Consider the following 14,458-nt stretch of genomic DNA (forward strand, 5'->3'; position numbering starts at 1 on the left):
ATAAGGGGGAAGGAAGGGAAAACCACAATTTCATTCATTCTTTCAACAAGCCAAAAAGGAGTGGTTACTGTTTTTTTTTTTTCTTTTTTAAAGTAAAAGCTGCAGGGAACAGGGAAGGGGGGGAGAGGTTTGCTTTAAACTTTCCCATCCACACCATGAGATATATACACACACACACACACATATATATAAAGCACCTCTGCCTCTAAAGATGCTCAAGAGTGTTTTGCAGAGCCAGTTTAAGTCTCTGGCTCCAGACAGCCTTCAGTGACAATGCTTTCCATCTAGGAGCATGCACAGCTCCAGCCAAGATGGAAGGGGAGGAAGAGAGGAAGGACAGCCCATGAGGAGCAAGGCAGCCCAGGGAAACAGCACAGCTGGAGGCATCAGTTTATCACATATAAACCCTAAAAAACTGTGCCCCTCTTGTAGCAAACGACGGTGTGAGCTTGGCTACCACCTTGGAGAACCAGTGAAGACAAGATGCTGTGGAGAAGGAAGCACTGAGCTCCATTTCCTTCCAACCCTGGCTGCTGCCCAACAGCTGTTCCCTGTTTATTTACTTTAATATTTCCTTGGTTACACAAGCAGCTGCACACAGCTTAACCCCTGCCTGTACCAGCAGCTGCTGGTGCCACCCTACCTTACTTTGCCCAGCACAATGCTGTGGGACAGCATCATGGTGCAGGGTAAGGACACCCAGTGTCTTTCCAAAGCCGGGCTCTCACTGGCTGGCCAGGCCTTATTCAACATGGTCACCCTCATGGTCACATCCACAGCTCTGCAGAAGGTGCCTTGTCAGACAGGGGACATGGCACCATCGATGTGAGCAGCCATCTCACACAATCCCAGGCTTTGCAGGCTGACCCAAAGCCAGCTGACCAGCTGGACCTGGGAAAGCCATCTGGATTCTCATGGGCTTCTTCGCTGGGCAGGCCCAGATGTCCTGTACTTTTAGCAGTGTATTTGTGTCTGGATGCAACGATTTCAGGAAAGGCATCCTCATTCCTGGGCAACCACAGCACTTTTTCAAATAAAACATATAGCAATGCTCAACTTCACGTGAGCAGGTTGCTGGAGACAGAGAGTGCCCAGCTCCTCTCCCAGTCCTGCACACAGGCCAGGAGAAACGTGCCAGTGACTTTTCTGGCAGCTGCTGCTGGTCCATAGATCACTTCATGCATTTTCCTTTCTCATCTGCACAGAGCCCGTTCCAGCAGCTCAGTTTGTGTTTTGGCTCATAAGGCTCAGCCAGACCCCTTGGCTCATCTCCACCAAGGAGGGGGTGGAAAACACCCTTTGCCTGCTTGCCCAGAATACCGGCTTCAGTTTTCTGCAACCCAGCCTGTCCCAATTGCCTTTCCAGCCTCCTCCCTCCTTCCCGGCTCCATTTTCTTCCCTGGTCCCCCCTGCACGAGGAGGTAATTGCTAAAGCAGCTGCTGTCGGCTGCCCTCCGGGCTGGTGCTGCTTCGCACCGGGCAGTGGGCATTTCCCCAGCGCCTGTTCCCAGAAATGCCAGCCGGTGAGACACGGACCCAGGGAACCGGCGCTTTTCAGCAGCAGCCCTGTTTTGCTGTGATAGCAGCTGAGGAAGGCATGCTATTAGCTCCACAAGAATGGAATTTGGGCCTAACTTTAACAAAATCCCCCCCAAAGCAAAAAAAAACCCAAGCCCACACCACCACCACCACCACAAAAACCCCATCTTTTGCACAGATCTCTGTTGCAGGAATTTAAACACACCTATGCAGCGCTGCATGCATTTAGTCCAGTGAGTGACAGCAGAACTTTAATGCTGGAGATGCAAAAGATCCAGGCTGTCCCCACCAACATGAAGAGGCACTGGAGCAAAGTGTCAAGCTTTTGAGGTCGCTTTGTTCTTGCTTTTTTAAGAATGTCCAAAATTGCATTTCAGCTTCCTCAAATCAAAATATTTTCTGACAGATTACAAAAGGCATGCTTAGCATAAGGCAGAAACCATGCTTCTCAAGTGACCACAGCTTTCGACCCTTCAGTCAGAACCCCAAGAACTGGCAAAATGCTTACCTGCAGGTCAAAGAATTTGCTGTACCGTCGGTATATGACTTCTGTGGACCCATTGGACCAGGTGACTTTGATAATGTACACCTGTAGAGAACAAAGGAAAAAAATGAGAGAGGAGTGACCCAACAACCAACACCACCAGCCAAATGCTGCTAAAACTGCCAATGCAGCCCCCACAGCTGGGCATCAACCAGGGAAGTTCATGGGACCACTTAAAGTCATTTCAGCAATACCAGAAAATATGTAAGATTAAATTATTAAGCTCCACTGCTGCAATTTAACTGTCTACTAAATGCTTATTGATAGTTGTGAATCAAGACAGCTCCCTTTCCCTAAATAGGGGCATACATTTAATGTGAAAGGGCACTTCCATTTAAAAACACAGTTAAAGTCTCTCCAGACACATTATGAGTTAATAACTATGTCGTGGCCATCCCATCTATGGCTGCAGCATCAAGTCCGATGTCAAGATCCCCATGGTGCAGCCCACAGTGTGCCACACCACACACTACTGCCAGCCCGGGTCCTGGGGCTGCGACTTGTGAGAGAGAGCTCAGACCCACAATGTTCAAAACTCTCTGTTCTTCCATAGGCACCTCTGAGGTTTGTTTACTTAAACTTGCAGAGGCGCAAACTACCCTCCTGTTCTTTAAAATGCGACACAATCAGTCCTAGTAATTGTAGGTTATTCACAGACCATGTGACCAGGCTTTTACTGGTGATGAATGCAAAACCAAAACAAAACCCAACCCAATTTTTTTATTCTTCTATGAAAAACAACAAGCAAACAACAGAATTGGGCAATTACTTATCTAATGTCCTTACTTGTTGCTCACTGAAACTAAAGATGACCCTTGACGAGATGCCAATGTAACACTCCAGTGATGCAAACCTCAGCCTTCACTAATTGGTAACAGATTGACTAAACAGAATGAGGGCATATTCATTTTTTCTTCTAACTCTCACGTCCTGCTTATTTCCACCACAAGTTCAAGTATCAGTTCACTGAACCAGGAACTAAACATTCAGAAGCTCAGGTGAACAGACCTGCTAGAACTCCAGTTAACGTAATGAAGAGTGAAAGCTCTTAGGATGCTGACGTTTTGGTATTTAAAACAGAATCCCGTAAGAGTTTCACAAGGTTTCCCACAAAGACACATGTTTTTCCAGATGCTGGAATGCGACCAACATCCCAGCCTAATATCGAAACTCAAACACCAGGACACTCAAATGGGCAGCACAACGCTAAATCAAACCTACTCGAATGCTGTACTAAAAATCTGATCGAAAACTCACTCCGATGCTCAGAGGGCTGATGAAACATGACCTACCAAGGTGGGGAGACTGAAGAATCACAAACTCTTTGCAGCAGAATCACTTCCAAAATAAGATGGAAAAAGAGGCAGCGAGATGAAGCAAGCTCTTACTGCTAAAATAAAGAACTGCAGTACTTTCAACACAGCTATTCAACGGCCACTTTCCTTAAACCAGATGATCAGCCCAAACACATCTGTGACTGCTTTGCTGACTTGCAGTGAGCTGGCCAGGTGTCACAGGCACCACCACCCTCTCCCAAATAAAAACTGAACCACTCAGCATCGCCTCGCAGGCCTAATTCAGCTGACCATGATCCCCTCTTTCCACTCACAAACTCTTTTTTTGAGCTGAAGGATGCACCCTTTCTGCAAACTAACATAAGGAAGACAGAGAGCTCCTGCAAGACAGCATCTGGAACATCTGTGGAGACCTGGATGGACCATGATTTGCTACAAGGGAGGCCCAAACACTGTGCTTGCTTACCACCAAATGGGCTTGGCAAGTACTCTGCACTGACTCGGGCACAATACCCATTCAGGAACATGCTTCTAGACTTCAACATGTCAGGGACAACTTGGCTGACCACAGTTTGCAATGAAAACTGGTAAAGTTGCATGACGTGGCCTCTGAAGTATCTGACAGCATCCATACAGTTGCCACCATACCATCAGCAGACTAAGCGTTAACTCGACACTAAGTAAGCATCCAAGCTGTCTTTACCCTCACCCCAGGACTTGCCCGAAGGCCAGCATGAGCTCATTTTGGTTGGAAGCTCAGCTGATATCCCAGCTTTCTTACCAGTCTACAGCACTTTACAGGGTTATATCACTGCTGGCTGCCTGCCTGGAGAAAGCCTTCCACTGGGGCAGGAGGAAGAGCCAACTTTTCTTTATTGTTTATTCCTATCCTGCCTTTATTTGGAGTCAACAGCTTATTAGACTGGGATTTTAATCACGATGTGGATTTGCTCAAGCCAAAATGAATTCAAAGCTCTTAAGGGTAATAAAGCCATGAGATTTGAGGGCACACCATGCTTTATTATGCCCTTTGCAATTGAGGGAAGGAGCATTTCTCCCAACTGATGAGTTCACAGTTCACTCATATTTTGCTGAAATGCAGATCTCCCAGGAGCCTGAATAATCGTTTCTTGCATATCCCATTTGAAAAGCAAAAAGGTCTCCAGGGGTATCTCCTCACCTACTTGTGGAAAGCAGGAAAGATTGGGAAGCCCACGCTTGTAGGAGCTCCTCACTACGTATAAAAAACACTGTCTCAGTAAAGCTGGCTTCCTCTCTCCTTGCAAATATCCCTCGTCCTTCACTGATGGCCCCATCCTACCAAGGTGTCCTGTTGGCCAAAACCATCACAGATCTTGGTCTCTGCCAATACCTAAACTACTCTCTGCTGTCCTAGGGATAAAAAAAAATACACCAGAAAACATAACTCAGGTGCTCTCCTCAGCTAACAAAAAAAGTGCAGATTTTGCAAGGTATGAACAGTGCAGTCAGCGCAGTTATGGTTTTCACAGGGACTGGAAATAATGAGGCACCAAGCTCCCAGATGCAACTACCCACCACCTTCTCAGGTGCTTTTGGAAGACACTTTCAATGATCAAGACAGTTTTGAAAACATCGCAATTGGTCTGAAGTTTCCCCTCCTGGCCTGGCACTGCACCATGTCCTACCAGGAGCATCCCAAACAAACCCAGTTTTCTCCATCCCATCACCCGCTCCCACAGCCCTCTGTCCTGCAGCGGCTGCTCCAAGGATAGGCTTTTCCCAGCCTGGCTGTGTGGGTGAGGGCATGTGGAAACAGTTATTTCATGGGTCTTCTCCAGCTCCAGTTTCTACAGTGTTTCAAAGAAATAACACAGAGAAACCACCAGCAGGCCTTTTCCATGGAAAGAGCGAGGGGATCTCCTGGGGCTGCAGCTGGCACTGCCTCGGGGACATGCACCCACGGGGAGCACTGCTGGGAATGGGGGGGGCACCGCTCAGATCCTGCTCCACCGTTTCCTTGGGAGGTGGGGAGAGCCGAGCAGATGGCAGGGAGGCGGCGGGCGGCCAGATTCAGGAGGGGGGCTCAGCAACCCCATCACGTGGGCTGGGCCCCCAGCCAAAACCAACAGGCTGAGCTATCTAAATATTTACAGCCCTTCCCAGGCCAGCGGTGGGGTCTGCACCATGGAGGGAACTAGCTGACTCGGTGAAACTCAGGAACCAGCGGTTCCCCTCCCTCCCTCTGGAAAGGATGCCTTACCCTGCCCCACTCCCAACCCCAAGAGCCTCCATCCCTTGCTCTGCTCCAGCCTACGTTGCTGCACACGTGTCACATCAAACCCTACAGCTAGGTCTGATGCATGAAAGGCAACGGGCCAAGCTAAGCTTTGGAAGAGGCAGAAATCACCAGGGCTGAACCCTCCTTCACTGTATTTCAGCCACGGGTCAGGCTCAACATGCATGCCCGTGCTTCTAAAATCCTTGAGACACAGCTCACAGCATTTGTCCTACTAGAGCAAGGTGAGAGGAGAGGTACAGAAATTCAGGGCCACTCAAATACACACAAAATCCTGTTTTCAGCATTAAAAGAGACCCACACACGCACCCTCAGCCCCCCATCACTCCTCTCCCAGCCACCAGCTCTTCTGCCCTTTGCCATGAAACCGCAGTCCCACGCTGCAGCAAGAGGAGTTCCCAGAGGGACAACCTTCTCAGAGCCTCAGCAAAGACCAAAGCAAGTAAACAAGACCTGTCCTCCACTCCCAGGGCTACAGAGGCCACGGGGACAGTTTTGGGAGATGCAGGTGGATCTTGCTTAATGGTGGATGAGAGGAGCACTTCACATTAATGCCAAATGCTCTCCACGCTCCTATCCCTTGGAGGGCAGAAGCAGACCAGATCCTTCACAGAAAATTGAAACTTGCAGATGCAAAAGCCCGAACTCTGACAGACACCACAGGGCTTGGGCTCCCAAACTCCGTGGACTCTCCAAACTCTCCAATTACTTAAAAGTAATTGGTCACATACAAACTACTTTAAAATGGCTAATTGAGAAGTTTACCATCAGGACCACGACTGCCCAAGATTCTCCTTGGTCACATTAGAAGCCAAAAGCCCTGAACATAAATATAAAGATGGAAAAAAGGCACGGGGGATATCACAGCCCACCCAGCCAGGCATCACGAGCTCGGTCCCCTGGCATCCCTCCATCATGACCCTGTGCCTGCCACTGCTCTCTCCTCCCTACCATCTCTGGAGAGGCAGCTCCAGAGGGAGAAGGGGCCAGTGGGAAGTGGGACTGAAAACCTTCGTAAGGGAACTGTCAAAAAATGGCAGGTTGCTAAAAGAAATGCAAATGGCATCTGGCCAACCGTAACAGAGCTGTCAACAAGAGCTGCCAGTCAGCTCACACAGCAACAAGGGCTCTGCAGCCCCGGGGGAAACTCGCTGGCAACCTGCAGCAGGAAAACGCCAGAGGGAGACCCAGGACATCCCGTCCGGGAAGGGTGGTACCCCGGGTGAGGAGCAAGCTCAGGCATCACCGGAAGAGCAGGGAGGATGAAGGAGCCAGCTCAGACACACATCCAGAGCGGTCAGTCACAGGGAATGGAGTGCAAGAACAGAGGGGACAAAAAGCCAGCACAAATTATTTCTATCTGAAAGGGCAGCCAGAGATATATTTATATTTTTTTTCCTCTTGAAGAAATGAAGTAGAAAGTATAAGCCCTGAAAGCTGTCAGATCCCAGAAGTATTTTTCCAGGGACTGATAAAGAGCCTTAGTGCTGCAGATAGCAATGGCTCCTGATGACTTCCACCGCCCAAAGGGACAGGGGACTCTGAAGTCCTTCACAAGCCCTCAGTCTTGCACTTTCCCCAAGAGGCACATTTTCGCATACAGCAACGGTAGAGAGAGGAGATGATTCAAGCGGCTGACTTGAGGCAATGGAATTAAGAACAGATACTAAAAAAAAAAAAAAAAACAAAAAAACCAAACCAGAAACAGTTTCCCATTCTTGAAACATGAGGCTGTGTGACCTCCTAGAAGAATCACTTCTGGACTCCTTGCATAAACACACTACAGACATGCACAGAACACAACTTGGGAAGCAGCCTGGACTGCTTAAATCTGAGTAGGAAAAGTCAGACTGAAGTTGCAGGAAAACCTAGAGCTATAGTTTCAGCCTCTCTCCTCGCACAGGAATTTTCCCAAATTTTCCAAGGAGACTTACAAAGCAGCCTGGTTGGGGGGTGTGCACATATAATCCCACAAGTAAGGCTTTGGGGAGAAGGCAGCTGCTGGTTAGCCTGTGAGCAATCTGCCTGGCACCCAGCACATGGCCGAATGGGGCATCAAGTCCAGACCGAGCTCAGCACCACCCAGCTACGCCAGCTTGAGCCCAGGAGCCGCACACGCATCCTAACACAGCCCTGAGAGCCACCAGCCCACCAGCAGCCCTCGCTGGCACAGCCCACCCCACCCTGGGTGGCTCTTCCCTGGCCCTGAAGCATCCCTGTGTGCAGAGCTCCCGCACGCCGAGACTCTCCCATTCCCACACCAGCCACACCAGAGGCAAGGTGGAAAACAACGCCACGGTCACTTGGGTAGACAACTCCACAGGGCTGCAGGGACACGCAGCAATGCCCCCCGGCCACTAACAGGCATCAGCACAGGTCCCCAGCCACTCAGCAGAGCTCCTATAGCAAAGCCAGACATAACAGCCTCCAGCAGAGGCAGAGCTGTTTGAAGAGCTGTTTCCAATGGGTTTGAGCCTGTGTGGTCTCAGGTCCAGGGAGACTATGTACAATAAACCTCTCTGTGGAAAACTCCACATATTTAAAGCATCTTTCGCCAGTAGAGGGGAAAAAAGAATCAGTTTCTCTATTCCACCCGCGTTGCCCCACACTCTGAAACACAGGGAAGCGATGTGAGAGCCTCGCACCCAGGCTTCGGCCGTGTCTCAGAGAAAGGAGTGCTAAGAAATTCAAAGGGGCAGAGAAACTGAAGCAGCTGAGGGATCAAGCCAAACCAGAGTGGGGTTTAATATAGAAAAGGGAGTGGGAAATTGTAAGAGGAAAAGAAAAAAAGGGAGGGAGGTGGCTAGAAACAAAGAAAGTTCTTGGCGGTGAGCTGCTGTGCTTGGCCCCTCTCCATCAGACTTTGCTGCCGCAGGCGTGCAGGGCCGGGGAGGGGAGCGTGGGGGCTCTCACGCTGCAGGACACTGAAGCTGGGAGTGGGAGAAGGACAGCCAGCCCCCAGCTCAGTCTGTGGATGGGGAGAGCTGGGAGAAGGGTTGTGCTGGTTCAGACAGCACTGGGAAAGGCACAGAGAAGCAATCCCAGTGATAACTGCAAGGCATCAGCGGGGCTGCCATGGTCCCTCTGGTCTAGCAGAGGAGAGAGGCAGAAGCAACAAGTCGGAGCTGCAGGGAGGAGCCGTGTAACAGGGATGCAGGCAGCACGGGGATGGGCATATCCTCATCGCCACAGCAAATAACCCAAACCAAACTGCCCATGCACCCAGGACTACAAAGCAGCCACCTCCCCTTGCTCTGATTCATCCCTTCAACTGTACCCTCCCTAAAACCCCAGTGAGTGACAGCTCTTCCCACTCTGCTCTTGTACAGCTTGCCAGGGCACAGCGCTGCCTTAGCACACAGCCAGAGCTGCTGGGACAAAGTGTGAGCTTAGAGGGTTATGCCAAGCACAGGGACCCCAAGGACAACCCACTGAGCCCCACTCAGCTGCAGTGCAGACCCCTCAGCCATACAATATATCCACCCTCTTGTTTGCTCTGAGTCACACTGAAGGTCAAACATACGGATTTGTTTCCTATTTCCCACCGCTACGTGAAATGGCCAGAAGACAGAGATACCCTCCAAAGCAAAGCTAAGAGGGATCAAGGTCACTGGACCTCCAAGTGGCTAAAGGCAATGGATGGCCTTGGTGCCAAAGTTCACTGCTGGAACAGCGTACAAGCACCAGCTTTCCACACAGAGCTGCATCAGCCACCATGGCTGTGTGCCAGGCAGGATTTGGCCCTTCCACTAAACTGCCATATTCAAAGGTTTCAACAGCCTTAAGTAACATGACTAGGGAAGAAAAACAAAGGAGAGTTTGCATTTGAATGTTGGTTCTCATCCACAAAGCCAACAGCATTCCCTTAAGCCCCAATTCTCTTGAGAAGTGAGGGAGAAGGAAGGATTGGTCTGCTCTGTAATGCTGTGCAGCAGAGCAGGGCCAGGCACAAGGTCCAAATTTGTACCAGCTATGGGCTCAAAATGCCCTGCCTGTGGCCTGCCCCAAGCAGGAGAGCATGGGCCAGCTGATGGAAAGTGGGATGAGATACAGCAGAACCACAGGATACAGCAGCAGAACACCACTAAGGATGACGAGAAAGCCCTCAAATCTCTTGAGGCCACTGACTCTCAGAAACTCCTCACTGAGGCAGAGATTCCAGCTTCCTGGGTTTAGCCTTGCTTCATATATTCTGGTTTCACTTTTGCTCTCTAGCATTCCCAGTTTAGTTACCAGCCCCTGGATGGATTTCACACTATTCATTTTAACGTCCTGCTCCCTACATCTAAACTCACCCAGATCCTTTGGTTCCCCACAGGACATTCCCACCATACCAGAAGCACGGACACGCTCCCCAGAGAGCATGGCAGGGGGGAATTCATCCCCCAACATCCTTTATAAGTCAAGCAACCGGTATGATTCACCACAGCAGAAATAATGCAGCTGTATGTGGTGATTCTGCACCAGATCCCAATGGAGCTCTGCTCCCACCGGGCAAGTCGGGACCAGGTGACCATGACACACAGGTCCATGGGACACATGTTCTTCAGGCACTAAAAAATAACTGAATCTGTAGATCAGCAGCCCTCCTCCTCTTGCCATTCAAGCACTCTTCTCCAAATGCTCCACAATTAACTCCAGATAAGCAACAAATGAACAAATGGCCTCATCACCGCAAGGAACAGGAGCAGAGAAGACACCTACCATCACATCACAAATTCCACATCAGAAATATAACACACTTACTTTGTGAATGTGGTTTTCATCAAACTTATTTTAAAATATCTATAGATGCTATCATCTAGGCACCAGACTCCAACACACACTGCTAATTACTTTTGCAAGGCAGCTGCCACAAATGAGGTCATTCAATACACACAGGTATTCACCTTGTTTAAAGTCTGCAATCTTGTGAACTGAGCTTGCAAAATAAATGTATGTGACACACTTTTTTTAAATTTCCCTTTTTCAAAGCAATATGTATGTGCAGGGACGCTGGGAAAGGAAGTCCTGCAAGAGCATAGTCCATATTTTCCAATAAACTAACACAACCAAACAACACGCTGCTCTCTCTTTCCTGTCGGATGTATATATATAATTTTGGTTTGTGCTCTGGAGCAACCATTTAAAAATATATGAACTATGGAAAAGTTCTTGGTGGATGGGATGATACAAATGAAGATGCAATTAAATGACACTGTTATTAACACATAGAACAAAACACACAAATTGCAGCTGTATTAAAAGGAAAGGTCCTGAAGCTTGCCTGAGGCTAAGAAAACAACCAAAATCTGGATTTAGTAGGGAAAAACTTTATTTTGGGGACTTCTACTAGAGAATAACAAACACAAAACTATAAAAAGATCTTGCATAAAGTCCTTTAAAGGAAAATTTAGTCTGTTTCAACTCTGGCTTTGTTTTGGGTCTTTTCTGAATAAACATTCATCTATCAGAATTTGAGACTTGGCCAGACCATAGAAATGACAGTCTGCTACTCTGTCGCCCAGAATGATTATTTTTAAACATTGCTCTTAGACTTTGCCTTTTCAGATTTGCAGTACGACCCCAGAGCCCTCGCTGGCAGCGTCCCTGAGGGGCACGAGCAGTAATCACTTAACACAGGGTTGTATGGGAAATGTCACTGCAGGGTGAACCTTCCAGCCACCGCCTGAAGGGTGGGAGTCCCCTTCTTCACTTGAACTGTGGGCTGCTGAGATCCTGAGCTTGTTTTTTTCTCCTTTAACAGGATCAGAGCAGTGCATCCTGTGATGAACACCTGCAAAAGATCATTTCTCACTGTCCCTTCCAGGTACTACCTATGAAAAAAGCTTAAAGACACAAGCAGAACAAGTGCAGTTGAAGCAGCCGAGGTTAGCAGCCCGGTAGAGGAGGTGCCACCGCACCACAGTGTGATACAGTTTCACAGCCAGCAGAGCAAATTCAAGGCCCCTATCACTCAGAGCAAGAAGCTGGGTTATCCTTCCCCTCTCAGCCCTTCCACATGCGTGAGTGGAGCTGGTTTGACAACAACGGGAGCAGACATGTCGGCCTTGCACCATGCCAGCAAGAGCCTTCCAGAAGCACAAGGCCGACCGCAAGGATGAAAGCAGCAAAAGGAGAGCACCCCCGCTAACTGCAATTCAGCCTGACCTCTGCTAGCAGTGCTCACTGCAGCACCCACCAAGGCTTTAACACCCCACCAAGGAGGAGAGCAGTCAAGAAGCCATTCTCATTTCTCCTATCCCCCAAATGCCTCTAAACACGCCTGAGCTTCCTGTGAATAACCCACCCAGCTCCTCGTGCCCTCAGGTCAGGTACCGGGCTGTCATCAGGGTAAGGAGGATGGACAGGAGATGGGACAAGCACACTGTTGTCTTGGCATGTTCTTCCAGAAGAGCACAGCAGTCAGACATGTTGTGAGAATCTGAGACAGCAGCATGCTGGACTGATGCTCACCTGCACCAGGATTTGAGCCAGTGCTGTTCACAGGCACACACACGTTCGAAGGCATAGGGCTGCGTTCGGGTCCCCAGTTAAATCCCAGCACTCCGCTCAGCATGCATTCCGGCTGGCACCCAGCTACCCAAACCCTTCCTGACACCTTGCTGGGTCCTTGCCCAGCCCAAGCCCACAGTCTGGAAGAATATTGTGTCTACTGCTTCAAATCAGAGAACCAAAAAAGCACAAGATTTTGTCTTGGGCAACACAGCTCTTTTCGCACAAGGTGGTGGGCCACCGACACTAGCCTGAATAGAGTTGGCCTTTCCTACAGCCCCTCCCCACCACAGGCATTAGTAAGGACTTTGAAACAATGGTTTGATCTCACTTTTCTGGGAAACTGGAATTCACAACATTCTGCCGTGGCCTCACTGCAGCCAACACAACTGCATCTTTGTCCGGCAAAGAAAAGCCTCTCGCCGACGCAGAGAGGAGGCCAAGCCCGAGCAGTACGGGTCACTTGCCGGTCAGACCAGCGCAGAGGCAACAGGAGGAAAAGCTGGTGTGCTCCTCCAGCCTTCCTGGGGACAGCGAGCGGCTGCCTCAGGGGATGGAGGAGAGCACATTTATGCTCAGCAATGTGAAGGCAGAGAGCAAAGGTTTAACATGTAGAGTTTGTGGTTGACTCGGATTTGCAGCATGCCAGCAGATAGAGTCTAAAGTAAGATGACTCAGCCCTGATTCGCTGCCCCTCCTCTCCCTCTCTTTGCAGGAGGAAGAAGAAGAAAAAAAAATGAATGTTTTGATTCCATACAATTAACTGGCTTTGTGAATCTGCCTAGTTCCGATTGATTTCCTCAAACAAGGCAAGGGCTCCCATTCACTCCAGTGCTGCTCTGGGGAGGCTGCTGCCTGCAAGCTGCCTGCCCCTCCCTGGGCTCAGCCCCGCTGCGAGCTGTGCTGGCTCACACTGACGGGTTTTGGTCTAAGACAAGTACAGCGGAAGGTTAGAGGAAGAGGACTCAAGCTGCCGGTGGAGGAGGGAGAGGGCAGCCGAGCAGCCGGGATGCACAGCTGGCTATCATGAGCTTTCTTCCCCTGCCCTGGGAGCTTCTACTACGGTGCCCCCACCCAGCTGCCCCGACATACTGCTCTTTTTTAAAAAATACCTCTGTCCCAGTTTTCCAGCCTCACAGAGATTATTTGTGCTATGCCCAACTCCACCCACCTTGCCCATGCGGGTGGAGGGTGAGCAGGGACGGTGTGCAGAACAGATCACGTCCAGCACTTGTGGTGCATGTGCCAGCCATGGGGACATGGGTCCCGAGGGGTGCACAGAGCCCCCAAACCTCACAAGGGAACGAGAAGACCCAAAGGGAGAGCGGAGGAGCAGCTGCAGGCGATCCTGTCCGAGCCCTGTTACGGGACCTGACGACGGTGCAACAGATGTGCCAAGACAAACAGAAGTGTACGCAGCTCAGCAAACCTCTTCACGTACGCGGTCCTCCAGATCGGATGCGTAACCCAGCTACAATGAGTAGGTCTGGATGGGTAGGAAAGGGGCATGTCTGGAGCTGGGGCCAAGCTCAGCCAAGGCTGATAAAGCTGCAGGCAGGGCAGGAGAGGAAGAAGGGGTGATAAGGGGTTGGGCTGCAGCAGCCGCACCACATACTTGGATACAATGAGAAGGTAACAGTCCTTTTCACCCTCTCCTCCATCCTGGCTAGAGCTGGCCTGCCCTCTGCTTTCCTCAGACTACTGCTCACTGCCACAATCCAGCCAGGGTGACCTGGAGAAGCCCCCAGTCTCCCAAAAACGCAGGGTCCCTGGCTCTGCTGACATGACACCCTCCAGCTGGAATGAACACCACATCTTCATAACCAAAATGTGCCACAAAGTGTGTGTCACTGGGTCATCCCGGCCTAAATCATACAGGGCAGGGATACATTTTGGTCTTTGTTTTACGGTTGTTGTCAGGATTCACCCACAAGATCTCCATGGATGCCTGGAAGCACACCAAAGTTTAATAAAAAAGAAAAAAAAAAAAAAAGAAAAAAACCCAACCCACAACAGTTTGGAAGATGCCCTGGAGCATGCAGGAAGGCGCTCCCTGGGCAGCTCACGCAGCGCAGGGGACCCGCGGGAACACCTCGCCGGGATGGATGGCAGCGCTGTCCCAGGCGCGGAGGGAAGGAGCCGGGTGGTCCCTCGCCCCGGGCCTCTGCCCCCAACAGGTTTCAGAGCCCCTCGGCCAAACGCTGCTCCCTCGCTAAAGCAGAGGCACTGCCCGGTGCTGCCCCGGAGACGCCGTGTCCTCCTCCTCCTCCTCCTCCTCCTCCTCCTCCCGGGTGGGCGCTGCCCCCG

The 14,458-nt window shown here is 50.3% G+C and overlaps 1 protein-coding gene across 1 annotated transcript in view; it reads right to left on the reverse strand.

Moving 5' to 3' along the window:
• Positions 1-14,458, reverse strand: part of SH3PXD2B (SH3 and PX domains 2B) — an 80,490-nt gene that overhangs the window by 63,401 nt on the left and 2,631 nt on the right. The window contains exon 2 of the mRNA XM_026858542.1: positions 2,048-2,128. Coding sequence (XP_026714343.1) covers positions 2,048-2,128 — 81 coding nt within the window. The remainder of the gene's footprint in view (positions 1-2,047; positions 2,129-14,458) is intronic.

Source organism: Athene cunicularia, assembly GCF_003259725.1.
Source record: "Athene cunicularia isolate RWA chromosome 13 unlocalized genomic scaffold, athCun1 chr13_part1, whole genome shotgun sequence".
In the NCBI taxonomy this organism is placed as follows: Eukaryota; Metazoa; Chordata; class Aves; order Strigiformes; family Strigidae; genus Athene; species Athene cunicularia.